Source organism: Hordeum vulgare, chromosome 5H (genome assembly GCF_904849725.1).
Source record: "Hordeum vulgare subsp. vulgare chromosome 5H, MorexV3_pseudomolecules_assembly, whole genome shotgun sequence".
NCBI classification, from domain to species: Eukaryota; Viridiplantae; Streptophyta; class Magnoliopsida; order Poales; family Poaceae; genus Hordeum; species Hordeum vulgare.
Genome location: NC_058522.1, coordinates 584,979,823 through 585,000,886, shown reverse-complemented (window position 1 = coordinate 585,000,886; position 21,064 = coordinate 584,979,823). Strand labels below are relative to the sequence as shown.

General features: G+C 44.6%; 2 protein-coding genes across 2 annotated transcripts; both read left to right on the top strand.

The window, feature by feature from the left end:
* Positions 1-417: 417 nt before the first annotated feature.
* On the top strand, positions 418-4,935 carry LOC123397460 (la-related protein 1B-like). The gene is made up of 6 exons (XM_045091987.1): positions 418-696; positions 833-1,292; positions 1,393-1,624; positions 1,727-1,817; positions 3,755-3,841; positions 4,153-4,935. The coding sequence occupies exons 1-6, from the start codon at positions 418-420 to the stop codon at positions 4,417-4,419; spliced, it is 1,416 nt and encodes a 471-aa protein (XP_044947922.1). The 3' UTR covers positions 4,420-4,935.
* Positions 4,936-16,543: 11,608 nt separating this feature from the next.
* LOC123399676 (GDSL esterase/lipase EXL3-like) lies at positions 16,544-21,035 on the top strand. Its single transcript, XM_045094070.1, has 2 exons — positions 16,544-16,961; positions 19,980-21,035. The coding sequence occupies exons 1-2, from the start codon at positions 16,553-16,555 to the stop codon at positions 20,798-20,800; spliced, it is 1,230 nt and encodes a 409-aa protein (XP_044950005.1). The 5' UTR covers positions 16,544-16,552; the 3' UTR covers positions 20,801-21,035.
* The last annotated feature ends 29 nt before the right edge of the window (positions 21,036-21,064 follow it).

The following is a 21,064-nucleotide window of genomic DNA, read 5'->3' as shown; positions in this document are numbered from 1 at the left end:
TGGGTGCATGTGGACGATCATATCGATCGAATCCACAATGTCCCGAGCATCTCCACATTATTGCATCATCAATAGGATTCTCTCAAAAGAGAGAGAGAAAGGATCAACATGAGCCACTCACCCATCAATCAAGATCAAGATGAAGATGAAGAATCAAGAAAAGAAAAAGATGGGTGGAAATTCTTGAAGGAGAAGAAAGAAGGATTCCATCAAAAGAGAAAAAAGGCTAAGCAAACCCCTAGCCGGCTCGGCCCAGCGCAGCCTAAAGCCTAAAGGAGAGGAGGGGTGGGGTGGTGTGGGGCCGGGGTGTCATAGAGCGGAAGCCCTAATCATCGGCAGAGCCCTCCTCTCCCCATCCCTGGGATCACCAACTCCTCTCCCCCTCCCTCCTCCCCTCCCGCCGCCGCCGCCGCCGCCATGGAGCCCGCCCCAGCCCCCGCCCCCGCCACCGCGTCGCCCGATCCGGCGCCCCGCTCTCCGGCGCCATCGCCGGCCAAGAGGTCCGCCTGGAAGCAGCCCTCCCCCTCCTCCGCCACCAACGGCGCCCCGCACGCCGACGCGCCGCCGCCGCCCGCCGTCATGGACGCCGACCACTGGCCCGCGCTCGCCGACGCTGCCAAGACCAAGACCCTGCTCCCGGCCACCTCCGACTCCCCCAAGCCTCCCCCGGACCCTTCCCCCGCCGCCGCCTCATCGGTCAGATCTCTCTTTCCCCTCCCCCCTCCCTGTCCCGCCGTCTCATGATGACGATGGTGCTCTCCCGCCGTTCGTTCGTCCGTTTGTCTGCGCGATTGATTCGTTATAGTTTTATATGCTACGTTGCTCTTTCCAGGCCATGGCGAACCCGTCCAACTCGCCCAGGCACGCCTCCGGGACGCACCACGGCCGCCACAAGACGGCCCGGCGCGGAGGCGCCGGCGGCGGAGACCACTCCCCGCGGGAACACCATGAGAGGCCAGCAGCCGGCTTTGACCATGGCGGCAGCGGCGGGAGGGGTGGCCAGAGAAGCCACCACAACAACAACAACGGCGGAAGGAGGGGCGGTGGCAACGGTGGCCCGGGCGGCCCAGGAGGCGGTGGACTTCCTCATCACGGCGGGTTTGGGGGCCGCCGGAGAGGCGGGTATGATGGTGCCTACTACCGTGCACCAGGAGGGATGGGCATGGGGCCGTACATGCGGGGCGCGCCGCCGCCCCCGCAGCTGGCCGTAGCTCCTAATCCCTACATGGGCGCCCCTCCGCCGCCCGGCTCGCACATGCGAGCCTTTCCTGGACCGATGATGGGATACCATGGTAAGGTTTTACTTCGGCGCTCTTGCTGCTGCTGCTGATGTAGTGATGCATAATAATCTCATGGTATTGATCAGTTGCCACTATTGTTTGTTATCTCCAGATATGACATCGCCAGTGTCTCCTGTTACCCCAGTTTACTATGTTGGGCCCCCGCCGCCTCCAGAGGCTCTCAGGGGAATGGCATTCGCACCTCATATGGTCGGGCCACCTGCTTATCCTTGCTTTCAGCCCCTGGCTGAGCTTGAACCTGAGCCTGAGCCTGAGCCCGAGGCTGAGCCCGATTCCGAGGCTAAAGGCCAGAAGCTGCAGAACCAGTTTGAGTTCTACTTCAGGTCGTTACATTGTTTTTTTGCAGCATTTAGTTAATTATTAATTGTTGGCCTGTGACTGTGACTCTACTTGGGTCGTTGATGCTCATGTTCGTTGGCCCGCAGCAAGGATAACTTATGTGGAGATGTTTACTTGCGGCAACATATGGATGAGGAGGGCTTTGTATCCATCCCTTTTATGTCAACTTTCAATAAGGTGATCATGTTTACTGAAATTCCTTAACTTGCCTTTCGAGACTATAGAGTAACAGACATGCATGTACTTTTTCAGTCACCCCGTCTTTGCGTTGCATCATATCATATTAAGTGCACTAGATTGCTGATTTCCAATGTGGTTAATTCATTGGAACTTTTATCCTTTGGCCTTTATTGTTCTTGAATGTCGACTTGTGTTTGCAATTGCATTGTGTTCTGACTAAGTTATATGAGATCAAGTAACTATTGGCTTCTGGATGTGATGTGAAGCTTCCTTTGAGGCATTACCAAGCTTATTCTCTTCAAAATAAATTCTCTGGTTTGATGTTAAAGTAGTGATCTTTTTGGTTGGATATTTGCAATTTTGCATCTGGGTTTTAGTATGACGGAATATTTTCTGCTCGTCTGAGATGTTGTGTGTTCTTCTCTGTGCCATCAGGTTGTTTTTTTGTTGGGAGGTAGTGTTTTATAGACAAAGTGGTCGGTCTCTTCCCCGGACCCTGCGAAAGCGGAAGCAACGTGCACCTGGCTGCACGTAGATTGTGTTTTTATAGAAAATTGTTTTATTCTTCCTGGACCAGGCTGCACTTAGGTTGTGTTTTATAGAAAATTGCTTTATTCTTCCTGGACCAGCATGAATACAGCTAGCTTTTTCATCTCCTTTTTTGGTAGATTGTGTGAGTGGTAGTGGCCTTGTGCGTGTGCATGCTTGAAGTCAGTTTAAAATGCCTTTGTTGTTTATTGGGATGCTTATTGCTTTACACCTGTTATATGTCGATGAATGCCTGCATACAGTTTTCCTGCAGGTATATTACATTGATATCTTGTGATTGAACTCAAATATTTATGTTAGGAGTGCATGACCATGTTATCATACATTAATAATGAATGCCAATCAAGCATCAGGGACTTGTGTGTTCTAGTTCTTGCAACTTTTCTTTACATATTAGTTTTAAAAAAATGAAGCCTTTACTCGGGGACAGGTATCTGATCTCTATCTGAATTCTGTTTGGCTGTAAGATAGGAGTTTCAAGTATAGCAGTATTGAATATTTAAAGAACATTGCAATTTTGCGACAATAGCCAGACATAGTAGGCTCAACTATTATATATGTATAATAAAAGTAGCATGTGATTAACGTACTATTGCTCCCTACACCACTTCTCATTGATAAGAGCTTGTAAAATGTTGAAACATACAATTTCCTTAGTTTTTTATTTCTCTCTTTGAGGTATCACTGTGCTCAAGTGCACTTTCATACTGCAATTTACTTGCACGACTCCAATGGACTAGCAGTAAAATAGGGAGTACAGAGACAATGGATGTGCTTTTGTGGATAGTATGCTGCTATGGGGGAACTAGGTTAGCAGTCCTTCATTCTATCTAGGTTTTTCTGGCAAGGCCATCCAGTATCTAATCCATAAGTGATCTGTGTTTTTCAGTTGAATAAGATGTGCAACTCTTGCTGTAATTTTTCTGCATATGTGGCACTGCATGCTTTTGGTTTTGTCCTTTAGTTGATCATGCACTAGATTATCTTAAGAATTTGGTCAATCTGGTTGCTTTGCTTTCCCTGTTGTTGCCAATCTTTCTGATTCATTATTTTGTTTCGTGCGCTCGTGCATCCACAAAAACTGACAAGAAACTTAGTATCTTTTTTTTATGATGATACCATATTATGTACTCCCTCCTTTCCTACATATAAGTCTTTTTAGAGTTTCCACCAGGAGACCACATACGGATGTATATAGACATACTGTAGAGTGTAGATTCACTCATTTTGCTTCGTATGTAGTCTGCTAGTAAAATCTATATAAAGACTTATATTTAGGAACGGAGGGAGTATATATATGCCTAATGCTTTGGATGTCAAAAAGGAGGTTGGTGCTGAATATGTTTAAGCAGTCTGCTAACCGTGCGGAAATATTGTTTTTGCAGGTCCGGGAAATCACTGCTGATATTCCTAACGCCAATTTGCAGTATATAATTGAAACAATTCAGTCCTCATCTATACTGGAAGTGAAGGTACATCCTATTATTCCACTCCAGTTTCAGCTATTTGAGGGCAAGTGGTGTGCACTATCACATCTGTATGATATGGGGTTCCTTCAATGCCCACAAATAAAGCATTTAACTTCCGTTTAAACTGCGGTAGAATGTTTCTCGCCTTCATAAACATTGGACTAGAATAGTTTGTGCATTCGTAGACACTGGTCTAGAATAATCCAGTCCCTCTTCCCTAATGGTGGCGTATTTTAAACTTTTGAAACGTAATCCTCTGGGCAAGAATAGTTATTTGGTTCTAATATAGGGCATTGTTTTCTGTGTTGATGCAGGGCGACAAAGTTAGGAGGAAAGATGATTGGGACAAATGGCTGATTCCTCGAGAGAGCAACCCTAATATTGTGTCAAGCTCTGCAGCAGCTGTGCCAAGCCCCAATGTGAATGATCTGACAGCACACCTTGGTGGCGTGGGCCTGCATGAACCAGCTGGCCCTAGTAGCATGGTGGACCAAAACCACCATGAGGTAGTCCAGAATGGATCAGCTTCTTCCAGCAATAACCCAGCACCGGCAGCTGAAGAAAGCGCTGGTCAGCGCTAGACACACACTGTCTCCTTATATCACACTATGACTGCAAGGGTTTTTGTCCGAGCGCGAGTGACGAGAGTAGAAATGATGATTTTTGGAAGGTGGTATGCTTGTGGGGTTGCATTAGACTGACAAGTGGGTTTATTTTGCGGGGTTGATGTGGCTTTCTGGTTGTTGGTGAACATCGGTCTAGTTGAAACGATAGGCGGGCAAACAAAAAGGTTTATTGTGCAGGGGGGCATCAAACAAGATGAGGGGGGAGAAGCTGAAGAAGAGGATGAAAGACGCTGGTTAGGGCCTAGTTGCTTAGTATGCGATCCCCGACCGGTTATTTTGGCCATGTGGGTTAATTGAAGTCCAAAACTCTGTCTGGTTTCTTCCCCCCCATTTGGATTGGATGTAAACCTCCATTTTTTGACGGAGGAGGATGATGTGATGAACTTTCTTGTCAGCTGTTTGGCCAAACGAGAATGTTGTACAACTCCTTGGTGTACTATTTTACAGATATTTTCTCTCTTGCTCTGTTTAGTTGCCCACATGTTTGGTGTTGCTGCTGCTTGTGATTGTGATGTGGTGTTACTTGCTTCTCCTTCCGATGCATCGTTGCTCCAGTGTAGTTTTTGTTTCTCATTAATTTTGTTGTGTGGTTACTGTGTTTTGTTGTACATGTAATTTGTTGTTGGGTGTGCGTTGGTGCAATGCTGGCAACATGTTTGCTATCTGCGACTGGGATGGGCATGCAGTGGTGACAAGCTGAAGCAGGCAGATTCAGCTGGAATCTAGGGGCCTGTTCGGTGTCGCTCCAGGAGCGGTCGGAGCTGTAGTGTAAAATCTTGGAGCGAGCAAACAGCAGCTCTGCAGATCCTAGGCGTCGGTGGATTACTGAACAGGTCCTAGGTACATGCCATACTGATCACCTTTTGGCCTTGAAGCAGGCACATTCTGATGGAGGCATCATGCACTTAGGATGATCGTCTACGTGTTGTTGTGGTGTACGTTGCACTGCTGGCAATATGTATGCTATCTATGCAGACCATGTTTTTTTAAAATCTACTCTGTTCAGTTATTTCTACATGAAGCAACAAATTCGTTCTAGTCATACTGAAAAAGAGAGGAATTTCGGTGATTAGGATGAGCTATTTCTATATCAAGTAACCAATTCATTCTAATAATACTGTAAAAGGAAGGAATTTCGTTGATTAGGATGAGCATACAGTGGTGACAAGCTGAAGCAGCTACAGCCATATTGATCACCAATTCCAGCAGGCAGAAGTGAACACCGATTATATTGCAGCTGACGGTGAAGCAGCAGTGAAGAATAATTGGACCTTGTGCGTGTGTGTTTTCCTGATGTTGCTCAACCAAATGTTGTTTAACACTAGTGTGGTTGACGTTGTGCACAGTGGACAGGCAACTGAGGTATATATGCTTTATGGGAGAAACATCTGCAAAAAAGTCGAGCAAAAAGGTGGAGTTTCTACTCCTATGCGCATATATACACAGTAAAATGCAAAATAAATAAATAAATAGTAAGCGTATTTAAAAATGTCTGATTTTTTTTGTAACAAATATAGTTGAATGTTTCAGCTGCGTGCAAAGTTCCCAAGGCTCTATGCAAAAAAGACAACTGACGCTAAAAACATGATACTTTTGAAACCATTTTGGAGCACTGATTTTCTTTTCCAATGTCATTCCATCACGAAAATTTGCATGCACTTACAACATTCAACAATGTTTATCGCCAAAAAAGATGATATTTTTTTTAAGAAAATCCTCTTTACTGTCCATCCACAAAAGACACTTCCGCAAAGGACCGTCCAGGAAAAATACGACCGTGTCTAACTAAGAAATAGTTGGACGATCGATGAGGTAGTTAGGTAGGGTATCAAATACATAAGGTTTCAGAGAAGAAAGAGTTGTGATGATCGAGTGAGGGCATGAAGACTGTGAAGGTGAAAACATTGATGTTTGATTCGCAAAAAAAAAAAACATTGATGTTTTTTTTTCCGACTCAAAGGCAGCCCCCCTCAACCTTTTTTTATTAAAAGACAAGGCAAACAACAAACCATAATGTTTCACAGGTCTCAACTCGCAGCAAGAGTAAGTGCAATGGCCCTTATTACAGCTGCATGCGTGGCAAACATCCAAAAAAGGAGATGCAATCTAAACTACAACCATGGGGGAAGGAAGAAACCTGCCAGTCGATCCTAAGTAATTCTCCTCGTCGATGATCTAGTAATCTTAGGCACTCGAGAACAAGTGTGGCTTCAACACCTGAGCAGTGAACCTTCCATTGACGCACCAGCGAACCTACTAAACCTGACACGCACTTCATACTTTGCCATTTTTGCCCATGAGAAACAAGGTGGCACAAGTCACTAGATTGATAGCATCAGACTTCTTCTTACGTTTCCAAAAGGACAGCAAAGATTCAAAACAACATGTTAATAGAATATATAAGAAAATAGCCACAATGTCCCATAATTGTCGAGCTTGTAGAAGGATTTAACAGTGTACACACGCGAATTCTCCAACACCCAATATGTCTATCTTTGCTAGAAGCAAGAGTTTTGTTTTGGACCGAAGAGAGCAGTTCCAACCACTTTTTGTTCAGATCTCTATCAACACATCTTCTAAAAGAAAGTTCCAGAATGTAGAAGTTGGTAGAGACTTGGTGAACAAATTAGTCTCATGATTTGACTTGCAAGATATGCAATATAGTAATATTTCTTATTACATAATCTGTTTCTATCCACGTAACACAAGCAACCTTATATTTGAGATAGTGGTTGGTGGATGTAGCCACAAGGTCTGTTTCGAAGACTTTCATGGGATAGCTACCACACCTAACACAAACACAAAGCTTGTCTACGATCTAACATAGTAGGGATCTGATCGATATATCTAATGATATTGATGTTCAGATTTCTCTAAAAATGAAAGATTAGGACAAAATGTTTGATGCATTGGAGATATCGAAAGATATTCTCGAGTCTCAACCAATTGTGTTTGGTGGATCCAATGCATGCACGGTGATATGGAACCTTAGGTCCCAACATCTTATTTCCATCTCCTCATGGTCTAGATAATTCTTTCTCTATGTCTAGGTAACAAACAACCATGTGATTAATTGATGGATAAGACTTGTCCACAATCAATTTCTCCAATATAATCTGGACATAGACAACATGTGTACCATAATGTATGAGTGAAGGTGCTCAGGTCTTACCTAAGTCCTTCATCTTAAATTCCGCCATTTAGATGATCACATGCATAACATGTATGGGTAATCATCAGTGTAGGAATATTCCTTGCTTCTAAAGGACTCCCTACACCAGTTGTACCAAATGTACCGACATCAATGAGTCATATGGTGACTTTTTGATTTTACATAATGTGTGTCGCGTTTTGCATTTCGATTCAGAAGCAAGATTCCAATGGTAACCATCTATGTCTGAATCTAGTGATCCACATAGATATGTAATCACTACATCTATCAACTGCATATATAGGTGATTTTGTACTGCCAATGATATAAGTTTTCGGAAAAAGATTCCATCCCTGGAGAATAGCTGGGTATTTGTGTGAACCTTTATGCTATGTTAATTATCATGTGTTTGCCATGGTATTTTTTATCATGACAAACTACTTGCATCATAGCAAATTTTGCTTCTTTCATACGCAAGAAAACCGTGTAGTTTCCCCCATGGATATTTTGTGTTTAGTAATGGAATGTCATAGTCCAATAGTTTTTCCATGGATATAAAACAATTTTGCCATGTCGGCTTTGTAACTTCTTGCCATTAAATTAAAATTATCATAAACTTATAAGGCATCATGCCACGTTAAGTGTTTTGCCATGGCATTTTTCCTAAAAGTTTGTTGCTCATGATAAAATAGTGTGATCATGGCAAATTTTGGTTGTTTCGTACGCAAAACCATCTAGTTTTGCTATGGGTATTTGTGTTATTAATAAAGAAATGCCATAGTTCTTGCAATAAGTTTGGATGGATCGAACGACGTAGAGGTGGGAGGTCCGGTGTGGCCCACCAAATAAATTTCATATATCATGGCAAATCATTTATTTTTGTTTTTGCAAGGTGAACTTATTTTTTGAATTGTTTTTGTTTTGTTTTTAGGCTCTTTTCAGCGCAATAGTAGGCAATTGGGTTGTGTGTGGCTTTTTTGAATTTCTGAGCTGACTTCTCCTGTGTCAGATGGGCGAGCAGAAAATAGTTCGACCCCGAAATCGATCAACCCGCCCCCATACCCTGGCGAGTGTTTCTTCCGATCTAGGAAGCTCCCAGACCAAACATCAAGGAGATATTGGGGTCCTAATATTATGGACGTTGTTTTTTTGACCGGCAATGGCACTTTTCATCAAGTAGGAATGAAATAACTGTACAAGTGGCTGGTTGGTTAGACAACCAAGGGCCAAGAAAGAAGAAGAGAAAAACCGATGTCCCCAAGTGGCAACTCGGCTATACATCAGCTAGGAAAACTATAACTCCCATGCCTCGACAAGGAGGCCAGCATCACCTCTAATAAGGTTCTACACGACAATTGCAGTTGCCTCTTTCTATTGGAAGACTCTTCAATTCCTCTCGTTTCATAAGTTTGAAGCAATTTAATGTAAGCAACAACTGTTGCACTTAGCAAATTATCAGGAACAAGGATGGTAGGCTCCTTTTGGTGGAAAAACATTCTCAAACTCCTGAATTATTACAAGGAACATGCAGTATGTAAGGTTGGTAAAGGAAATACAATTCTGTTTTGTGACGATAAATGGACAGATAAACCACTTAAGCAAGAGTACCCTGAGCTCTTCTCATTTACAACAGACCCCAGTATCAAATTGTCACACATATGGGGACTCACTGAGATAAGCCGATATTTTCACAGATCATTGTCACAACAGGCCTAGCATCAATTTAACTGATTGCAAAACCTTATGCTGACCGTTAGATCGGCTCACCACAAGGACAAATGGACTTACACCTAGAAATCCAGCCATTATTCTTCTATGAAGATGTACAAAGCACTGATAGAGGTCCCCACAATCTTCAAGCATCTCTGGAAAACCTGATGTAGGTTATGGCACAAAATCTTCTATTGGCTTCTCCTTCATGACATACTCAATGTCGGAAACCTTTTACATAGAAAGAATATGTTCCTGGAAGATTATAACTATGCTCTATGTGCACACCACACTGAAGAAACAATTCTGCATCTCTTTTGGGATTGCCCATTTGCACTTTTATGTTGGGACCACCTTATCCCTGATAAACGGAGAGGTGTTAGACAATGTAATTACGGGTGCGTGTGTTTAAACTATGTAGGGATAGAACGTTGGGATTGATCTTTGTAGTTATTATTCTCTTGTAGATAAAGATCAATCCTAACCTCTTTCTATCTCATGTAATCCTTGTGTATTCGGTTGCCCTTTGAGCCTATATAACACGCAGCCGTCCCTGCCGCAGAGGCATACGATTCTACCCCATCTCTTCTCACATGGTATAGAGACTTCCTCTTCCATCTATGTCCAACTCATCTTCATCTTCCGCCGCCACCATGTCCTCCTCCACCTCTCTCGCTGCCCTCGGTCACACCACCACCGAGAAAACTCTCTAGAGAATTTTTTTTGGTGTGGAAGGCGCAAGTCCTCCCCCACATCACGGCTGCCGGGCTGATGGGATTCCTTGATGGATCCTCGGCGGCGCCCCCTGCAGTTTTGCTCACGGAGACGGAGGTCTCCGGCAAGAAGGAGTCCACATCGACTCCGAATCCTGCCTACACCGTCTGGTATAGTCAGGACCAGCAGGTTCTCACCTTCCTGTTGGCCTCTCTTTCGCGGGATGTCCTGCTCCAAGTCCACGACGTCACCACCTCCTTCGGTGTTTGGCAGATGATCCTCTTGCTCATTGCCTCCCAGTCTCGGGCACGTAAGATCCAACTCCGTGGTCAGCTCTCTACAACCAAAAAAGGTGATCTCTCTGCTGCTGCATATTACACCAAGATGAAAGGTTTTGCAGATGAACTTGCGGCTGCTGGCACACGTGTTGATGAAGACGAGGTCGTGTCCCACATCCTCCACGGGCTTGATTCAGACTATAACTCGTTTGTGTCTGCTATCTCCACCCGCGCTGCAGCAGACAACCCCATCGGCCTTGGCGAAATCTTCTCGCTCCTTCTCTCGGCTGAGACTAGGATCGAGGCACAGAACAACACCGCCGCCCACTCCCTTAATCTGGCGTCCAAAGGGAGTGGTCGCGGCAATTCGGCGCGCTTCTCTTCCGACGACGGCGCCCCCTACCCCAACCACTTTGGCGCTGCTACATCGTCTCCTGGAGGAGGCGCTCCATCACCACAAGGCCCGCTTGTGTGCCAAATTTGCAAGCTTGATGGCCATGGAGCATGTTCTTGCAAGAAACGGTTCGACAAGTCCTTCAACAACAACCCCAAGCGCCAAGGCAATCGTGCTAAATCTGCAAACACGACGGCTGCCTCCTATGGTGTCGATACCAACTGGTACCTTGACACTGGCGCGACAGATCACGTGACAGGAGAACTGGAGAAACTTACCGTCCGTGATCGTTACACTGGCCCCGAACAAATCCACAATGCTAGTGGTCAAGGTATGGAAATTGCACATGTTGGTCATGCCCTCCTTCCTACTCCTCATGAATCTCTTAAGTTGAACAACATCCTGCATGTTCCTAATGCATCTAAAAGCCTTCTTTTTGGTCATCACCTAGCCAAAGATAATCATGCATATCTTATTGTTTACCCGGAGTTCTTTTCTGTGAACGACCAGGAAACGGGGGGAACAATCCTTCACGGACCAAGTAGTGGTGGTCTCTACCCTATTGCTGCTCAGCCGGTTCTCCTGGACGTCAACTCCTTGGAGTCATCAAGCCCTCTACCTCTAGGTGGCATAGGCGACTAGGACACCCATCTCTTCCAGTGGTGCAACAAATACTTCGTAATCATCATCTACCCCTGTCAAATAAAACAGATCATCTCCTTGTTTGTGATGCCTGTCAAATGGCCAAGAACCATCAGTTACCTTACTCTCGTTCCACTAGTGTGTCCAAAGCTCCTTTAGAGCTTATTTTTTCGGATGTATGGGGCCCTGGGCCTCTTTCTGTTGGTAGACAAAAATACTATGTCAGTTTCATAGATGATTTTAGCAAGTTCAGTTGGATTTATCTCATTAAAAATAAATCTGATGTGTTTCAAAAGTTTCATATCTTTCAAGCACTTGTTGAGCGTCTCTTTGATCGCAAAATCATTGCTATGCAAACTGATTGAGGTGGCGAATATCAAAAGTTGAACCAATTTTTTGAGCGCATTGGTATTACCCATCATGTGTCATGCCCCCATGCGCACCAACAAAATGGTTCCGCCGAACGCAAACGTTCCCACATTGTCGAGGTTGGTCTCTCTCTTTTAGCTCTTGCATCCATGCCACTCAAGTTTTGGGATGAGGCATTCCTCACGGCTGTCCATCTCATCAACCGTGTTGCTAGCCGTGTCATCCAAAACCAGACACCTCTTGAACGATTGTTTCATATCACACCAGAATACTCCTCCCTTCGTATCTTTGGATGTGCGGTATGGCCTAATCTTCGCCCCTTCAACAAACACAAACTCGAATATCGTTCCAAACAATGTGTTTTTATTGGCTACAGCTCTCTACACAAAGGATATAAGTGTCTTGATGTCTCCATGGGTCGAGTTTATATCTCTCGGGATGTTATTTTTGATGAGCATATTTTTCCTTTTGCTGCATTACATCCTAATGCCGGCAGTCAACTACGTGCATAACTTGTCCTTCTGCCATCCTTTCTTCTTAATTCTCCACCTACTGTTCCTCAGGACTAAGTATGCACTGATATTGTGTCAATTTCCACTAACAGTGTGCCAAATACTAATGCATATCTCGAAGCAGATCGTCATGATTTTATGCACGCAGATCATGCTACTGAATCGGCAGCCACAGCAGATCCAGGCGGCGCGACATCCGGGGCTGATTCGCGTGCACAATATGCCTCGGGATCGCGCCCAGATTCGCCTGCCAGCGTGGCTTTGGGATCTCATGCGTCAGGAGCGTCAGCGGCTGGATCCAACTGGCAGCAGACGGCCCCACCAGATCTGCCTCCTCTGTGCCTGCATGCACGCGCCTTGGGCTCGGTGCCGCTACCCGACACCGACCGCACCTCGGGTCAGGCACCACCTGATCCGGTCGCCTGCACCGACCGCACCTCGGGACAAGGCGAACCTGGCACTGTCTCCTCTCCGTCTGGCGCGCGCGCCAGCACTCGCCTGCCGCCTTCTCCTCGGGAGTTGGAGTCGCAGGTGGCTCCCGCTTCCCCGACATCCCCCGCGCCTGGTCACCTGTCGGTTTCTGGCCTGCTGCATGCGGCCGATGCTGACGCTGCGCCCGGGTCGTCGTCTGCGGTCTCCTCCGACGCCCCTTCTGCAAGCCATCTTCGTCCACCACCGCCACCAGCTCCTCCAACTCACACCCATACGAGGTCAAAACGTGGTATCCTCAAACCTAAAGAGTATAAAGATGGTTGTATCCGTTGGGGTTGTTTTTGTGCCACAGGTGAACCACAGAACTTGCAGGAGGCCCTGACTCATCCTAAGTGGAAAGATGCAATGGATGAAGAATATCGTGCACTTATGGATAACCGTACTTGGCACCTCGTCCCACCCCAGAAAGGTACAAATATTATTGACTGCAAGTGGGTTTATAAAGTAAAACGGAAATCTGATGGCAGCATTGATCGTTTTAAAGCACGTCTGGTAGCCAAAGGTTTTAAACAACGTTACAGTCTTGACTATTAGGATACTTTCAGCCCTCTTGTTAAAGCTGCTACTATCAGATTAATTCTCTCTATAACTGTCTCTAGAAATTGGTGCATGCGACAGTTGGTCGTTAAGAACGCGTTTTACATGGTGTTCTGGAAGAGGTTGTTTTCATGAAATAACCACCTGGGTATGTGGATCACATGTCACCTAATCTGGTCTGTAAGTTTGACAAAGCACTTTATGGCTTGAAACAGGCACCTAGGGCATGGTACTCTCGTTTATCTGTCAAATTGCAGTCTCTTGGTTTTGTACCTTCCAAGTGTGATACGCCACTTTTTCTGTACTCTCGGGCTAGTGTCACTATATTTATGCTCATCTATGTTGATGATATCATTGTTACTAGCTCCTCTCCTCAGGCAGTTGAAGCTCTCCTTATTGATTTTCGCATGGACTTTGCTCTCAAAGATTTGGGTCCTCTACATTATTTCCTTGGAATTGAGGTAACTACTGTTGGTGATGACATTATTTTATCTCAAGGAAAGTATTTGCTTGAAGTACTTCAATGTGTAGCCATGCCAGAATGTAAACCAGTTAGTACACCGTTGTCAACCTCTGAGAAATTGTCTTTATTTGATGGTCATCCACTTGGAGTGGAGGATTCCACTCAGTACAGAAGCATTGTTGGTACTCTCCAATATTTGACTTTAACTCGTCCTGATATCTCTTTTCCAGTTAACAAAGTTTGCCAGTTTTTACATGCACCCACTTCCGCACATTGGACTGCTGTAAAGCTCATTCTTCGATATGTGCAAGGCACATTAACTCATGGACTTCGCATTCGTAAGTCTGACTCTGTGTTGGTAAGTGCTTTCTCAGATGCTGATTGGGCAGGTTGTCCTGATGACAGGAAATCCACTGGAGGGTTTGCTGTTTTTGTTGGAGGTAACTTGGTATCTTGGACTGCTCGTAAACAACCTACTGTCTCTCGTTCTAGTACTGAGGTAGAGTATAAAGCCCTTGCTAATGCCACTGCTGAGATTGGTACAAAATCTGCTTACTGAATTGGGTATTCGTCATCCTCCATCAGCATCTCTTTGGTGTGATAATTTAGGTGCCACCTATCTGTCTGCTAATCCTATCTTCCGTGCTCGCACCAAGCACATTGAAATTGACTATCACTTTGTGCGTGAACGAGTTGCTCAGAAACTCTTAAATATTCGTTTCATTCCTACTGGTGATCAAGTGGCGGATGGCTTCACTAAACCTCTCACAGCTCGGCAGTTAGAAGTTTTTCGTTGCAATCTCAACTTAGATAAGTTGTGATTGAGGGGAAATGTTAGACAATGTAATTATGGGTGCGTGTGTTTAAACTATGTAGGGATAGAACGTTGGGATTGATCTTTGTAGTTATTATTCTCTTGTAGATAAAGATCAATCCTAACCTCTTTCTATCTCATGTAATCCTTGGTTGGCCTTTGAGCCTATATAACATGCAGCCGTCCCTGTCGCAGAGGCATACATTCTACCCCATCTCTTCTCACAAGAGGAAATTCAGCTTATGATGAAATCCAGTTTACAGTTGAACACCTCCATACAGAGATTGCTATGGATAGTCATTGTTGGATGCTGGGATTTATGGTTCTTTAGAAATGACAAGATCTTCAGAAATGCAGTACCTCATCTTGACTCATGACTATTCTACCTGAAAGAAGGACTTTGGTCAGTGCAACTTAGAGCTAATCCGAGCAAAGCATAGAAAATTAATCATTGGATAGATAATCACTTGTAATTTGATATGGCCATGTTTCCCAGAACTGGTGTAGGTTGATTTTGGTTTTGTACTTGACACTGTTTATTTAGTGAAAATACCGTAGAACGATTACGATTGTTCTACTGTTTGAGCTCAATTTTTTTTTATCTCTCTTTGCATTGCATTGCATTGTTTTGTTTTGGTCTACCATCCCAAAGATGCTGGTGGCAGAGCGTGCAACATGAGGTCACCGGATATTGGCTGTCAAAAATATGACGACTCTAGTAGAGTTGCTTTAAGACGGAAAACGGTGTTTCGGCTTCCTTAGAACGAGGAGCAATGGAGGTATGGGTTCATAATTAATGCCATCATTATGTATGCCATTGCCTTTGCATGCAATGCAAGCTAACATCTTTGAAGAAGCAATTTTCTCGTCTCGTTTCCTTTTGATACGGATCGAGAAAGGACGTGTGTCGACATATATATATATATATATATATATATATATATATATATATATATATATATATATATATATATATATATATATTCTTCGGGGTACACATTACATACTGTTCTCAGAGTGGTGGATGCAGCTGCCCTGCCATGCATGCGTCTCAGCTTACAGTAAGGAGTATGCGATATGTGATATGCGTAGCCAATGGATGAATACGCATGCATGGGCTACCTTCCATGCAACAACGAATGTGTCATGGTGGCTTGCTTTCATGCACCATGTAAATCGACTAGCTTGAACTGATAGGTCACGCTTGTCTGAAAAAATAGAGTAATCCGATTTTCGCAGCCATTGGATTTCGATTGACCCCTGTCCCCGTGTCAAGGTCGATTTACATGGTACAATTAATTGTTCTAGCTAGCTCAACACCAGGAGTACAAGTAGTGTAGCACGGGCGGGCATCCATCCACTCTGCCTCCAGCTATATGATCTGAAAACAGTGCACCTTCACAGCATGCACATGGTTCTCGTTCTAGCGCTCCATCCATCTAAAGAACATGATGTGTGGTATCATTCATTGTTGTCAACGTACTCTACTTTATCAAATCAACGACACATATATGCATATACATAATGGATCAGTAATCAATGCCCACAAAAGTTGGTGAAGAGATAAATGGACAATTATTCGAGTATTCGATCTGTCTGTCCGGCAGGAAGAAGAATGCATGCAACCTGTCCAGCTTGCTCTCCATCGATGCACACATACTACATACCCTTTTAATCTGCCTCTCCCATGCCATGCACACACGCAACAGTGCGGGTCTGCCCGATCTTCGATCCACGCCACCTAGCTACGTAGTACTACGTTCATATATATGGAATCTCTCATCATAAATGGCATGCGTTGATCTTTGATTAATCGATCGATCTTACACCATGGCATGCATGCATGCATTGCTGCTGTGCTAGGTTGTAAAGTCATGGCAACCCAACATGCAAGAACAGTTCCCGGGGCCCTGTGCGCGCGTACGTACGTACATTCTCTCCGTTATCTGACTTAGCTCACGATCTGTGTACCCATGGACACGACGACGTGTATAAATAGATGAGATCGAGCTATGGCCGCCCTGCATGCGTTGAGGCCAGCTACTCACACAACAGGAGGTAGCTCTCGCACTACACGTACGGTGGGTTTCAAGATGATGATAACCAGCCGGTGGAGAATGCTCGTGGTGATGGTGGTGGCGGCGGCAATGGCGATGGCGGCAGCGCCGGCGATGGTGTGCGGGAGGGACCTGAACCAGACGGTGACGGCGCAGGCGATGCAGCAGGGTCAGGGGAGTAGTAACAAGAAGCCGCTGGTGACGGCGCTGATCGTGTTCGGCGACTCGATCGTGGACCCCGGCAACAACAACAACCTGCCGTCGACGAGGATGAAGGCCAACCACGCGCCCTACGGCAAGGACTTCGCCGGCCACGTCGCCACCGGCCGATTCTCCAACGCGCTCCTGCCACCCGACCTCATCGGTACGTACGTTACCTACCTGCTTACATCCTCTTCTCATTTCCCTTAATTGATTAGCTCGAGTAGCATGCATGCGTACGCCACTATCTACATGCAAAGAAAGGTGATAGTTCTAGCTAGATGTTGACACGGTCCTTATATAACCTTTGAGTCCTTGACCATTCTTTCTATTTCTCTTGATGAAGTTCAATTGATATATGAAGATGATACAACCACATCGACGGAATGCCCGACCTGTGAATAGCACGAGGGACACAACCAACGCAACCACAAACATAAGAGTGTTTACAACACTAAAGCAGGGAGGGAGTCTTTATCTAGATATATTCTGATATATATATATGATTTCAAATATATACTTTTAAAGCTCCGCCAAAGTTCCGTAGAGTACAGATCTCACCTTGCCTCCATTCTGATCCTTTCTCTCAACATTCTCAAGTGCCCCACCGACTAGATAGAGATACTAAGGAGAAGGGTATTACACTTACCCGCAAAAAGAGGATGGGTCTTGCATTAGTTTCTTTATAATGGTATAATGTTCCTTTAGGGTATCCGCCTTGTGTGAGTGTTGTCCTCTCCCCTAGGGTTTAAGCTGATAGGAGTATGGTCCTTTTCCACCTTCTTCCTTGTTATATTCATTGGCCTTGTCAATTTACAAAGGTCATGCAACCATGACAAGTGTGCGCTTCGGTTGCTCCTTCCCTCTATTGGTGTGAACTCGACTCTGTGTTGCCAAAGTTTGTGGTGCAGTGCAAGGGCGGATGTTGAAAAAGGACAATTAACATAATTTTCAATCCATTAAGAAGGATAAACAAGTGTCAGGATTTGGGATTACTTACATCCTCTGCAAAAAATGAAAAGGAGAAGAGAACCCAAAGCCATATGAGGAAAAGGAGAACATGGAAACAACAGAGAGGATATCAGAAAACGGTGACTTTTTTGGAGGGGGGGCTTCGGTTTTTGACAAAACAATTCACCCTTTGGTCAGCCTCTGGAAATGATTTGCTCGGTAAAAAGTCATGTCGTATTTCCTACCATAAACATTGCAAATCATTTATTTCTACGTGTGTGTGTGTGTTGGGGGGGGGGGGGGGGGGGGGGTAATAGAAATAAACAAAAACAAATTACAGTTAACAAAAAACGAACAGAAATTCTCAAAGAAGGGGCCAAAACTTCACAAAAAGTGACTGAATCACTCTTTTAGAAAAATGATTTTTTTTAAAAGGCACTGTAGTTGAGAGTGTGTGTAATTAAGCATGAGCAGTTCACTCGAGAGGATATATTCTTCCTGTCTGTCCAGGACCAGTCCGTCCAACTTCCAATCAATGCAGCATACTCCATGGATGTGTACCCTTTGGTCTTCATCTTTATGACCCAACCAGTACCCAACTACGTACTTATAAAACAAAGTGACTGAAAATTGCAAGCAAAACCAAAGCAAACAGCAAAAAGTGAAAGTGTAATTATATTTAAAACAAAGTCAGTAGGGCATTTTGGAGACCAAGCTCCACGGAGGCCTTTATTTTGAAAAATTCAAAATTTTCTGAAAAAGCACATGTACGCAAGGATGAAATGTGTATGTGTGAAAAATTCAAGCTGAAATACCTTGAACTGCAAGCTGCACAATGTTTTTATGGACTTTGGGGATGAGCAGTACATATGCTAACAAAACTTAAGATTTGTCATTTTTTTTAGCCCACATTTTAACGTATTTTGACCTGAAATTTTGCACACATGTACATTATGTATCTAGGTATATGTATGTTTTGTTTCAAAAAAAAACTGAAAGCTTTGAATTTTGAACTTTTCAAATTAAGACCTCGATGAAGCCCGGTCTCTTTGGCATCTTCACTTGTGACTGAAACTACAACTAACAGAAAGATGTCAGGAATTTCACATGTGAAAACTTCACACGATGTATAGACAAAAAAAAAACTTCAACGAAAAATGAGTCACTCTTTTCTGTTAAGCATTACTACAAAGAGTGTGTGTGTGCAATTAAGCATCACCATTACAGTTAACAAAAAATAAACAGAATTTCTCAAAAAAGCGGCCAAAACTTCACAAAAAGTGACCGAATCACTTTTTTTTAGAAAAATGACCGACACTTTTTTTAAAGGTATGCTGTAGTTGAGAGTGTGTGTAATTAAGCATGGGCAGTTCACTGGAGAAGATATATTCTTCCTGTCTGTGCGGTCCGTCCACCTCCAGTGAGTGCTGCATAGTCCATGCATTTGTACCTTTGGTCTTCATCTTTATGATCCAACTACTTACAACAAAGTGACAGCAAATTACAAATAAAAACAGGACAAACAACAAAAAAGTGAATGTACTGTTATATTTAAAACAAAGTGCAATTTCATAAATACAAAAAAAACAAAAATTACAAGTAAGAGATGACTGGAATTTCACACGTGACTGAAACTTCACGCGAAATGACTAAATCGCCATGTGTATAAGTAAAAAAGGCCAACTTCAATAAATTAAAAAATCACTCTTTTCTGTTAAGCATGAGTAGAAAGTTCCCCGCAGAAAAAGAAAAGCATGAGACTGTGTTTAATTAAGCACGAGACAATTGTAGTTGCTCAATAAAAAGAACTTAAAGTTCAGTAAACAAATGTAGAGAGAGAGAGAAAGAGTACTGTATGTGTAATTAAGCAGTAGAGAGGATATATGCTTTCTGTCTATTCCCTCCATTCCTAAATATAAGTATTTTTAAAAATTTCACTAAAAAACTATATACATAATAAAATAAATGAATTTATAATTTAAACTATGTCTATACACATCCACATGTAGTTTTTTAATAAAACTTTTAAAAAGACTTGTACTCACGAACGGAGGGATTAGATCTCTGAGTGATGCATGCTCTATCCCCATGGATGTGTGTACCTTCGTTCTTCATCTTTATCACCCAACTAGTTAACAGTTTCACCAAATTTTGTTCACTTGGTAGTAACTTGATTCAATTCAGCAGTGATCGATTAATTACTCTACGTTTGTGGTTTAATACATTTCAGCTCAGAGGCTTAACTTGAAGCCACTCCTTGGTCCATGGCTGAACGTGGAGCACACGCCGGAGGACCTGCTCACCGGCGTCAGCTTCGCGTCGGGCGCCACCGGGTTCGACCCGCTGACCCCGCAGCTGGTGAACGTGTTCACCATGGACCAGGAGCTGGAGTTCTTCGACGAGTACCGGCGCCGGCTGGTGGGCATCGTGGGGGAGGCCGAGACGCGCCGCATCATCGCCGGCGCCTTCTTCTTCGTGGTCTCCGGGACCGACGACCTCGCCAACACCTACTTCATGACCCCCTACCGCGCCGGCGACTACGACATCCCGGCGTACGTGGACCTGCTCCTCGTCGGCGCCGAGGCCTTCCTCCGCAACGCCAGCGCGCGGGGCGCCCGGAAGATGGGGTTCACGGGGATGCCGCCCATCGGGTGCGTCCCCTCGCAGCGCACCATCGGCGGCGGCCCGCGCCGCCGCTGCGAGGCCCGCCGGAACTACGCCGCGCTCATGTACAACAAGGCGCTGCAGCAGCTCATCGGCAGGCTCAACGCTGACCCCACGTTCCACACCCTCGTCGTCTACTTCGACATCTACGACATCATCGAGGAGCTCGCCGTGCATGGTGACCGGTGGGGGTTCACGGAGCTCACGCACGGGTGTTGTGGGTCTGGGCTCATCGAGGTCACCATGCTGTGTGATGCAAGGTACATGGGGGTGTGCGATGATGTGGACAAGCATGTGTTCTTCGACAGCTACCACCCCACGCAGAGGGCGTATGAGATCATCGTCGACTACATCTTCAAGAACTACGTGCCCCTCATGCACCTCTGAATCTGATTGATTCGTCCATATCCATTCTTGTTGATTTGATTGTGGACGATGCATGTTCTTGATGTAGTATCAGTGGAATGCAAGAAGAACTTTGTATTTTTTGCGGGTGGATCGAAGACGGTGATGAATGATTTAAAGAGTGCCCACATTCTACACCCTCTGTTTACTCATGCATGTAGTACGTTTTGCCGGTTCAACTTAACCTGTCAAAACGTACAGAGGTAGTGCTTGTGATTATATGCAAGCTTTTAATTACTGGATGAG

Excerpts from the sequence above, each read along its gene's own strand:
- LOC123397460 (XM_045091987.1), top strand. The coding sequence starts at position 418 with ATGGAGCCCGCCCCAGCCCCCGCCCCCGCCACCGCGTCGCCCGATCCG. Across the intron at positions 697-832 it reads CCCCCGCCGCCGCCTCATCG|GCCATGGCGAACCCGTCCAA; the intron begins GTCAGATCTCTC and ends TGCTCTTTCCAG. Across the intron at positions 1,625-1,726 it reads CAGTTTGAGTTCTACTTCAG|CAAGGATAACTTATGTGGAG; the intron begins GTCGTTACATTG and ends GTTGGCCCGCAG.
- LOC123399676 (XM_045094070.1), top strand. The coding sequence starts at position 16,553 with ATGGCCGCCCTGCATGCGTTGAGGCCAGCTACTCACACAACAGGAGGT. Across the intron at positions 16,962-19,979 it reads CCTGCCACCCGACCTCATCG|CTCAGAGGCTTAACTTGAAG; the intron begins GTACGTACGTTA and ends AATACATTTCAG.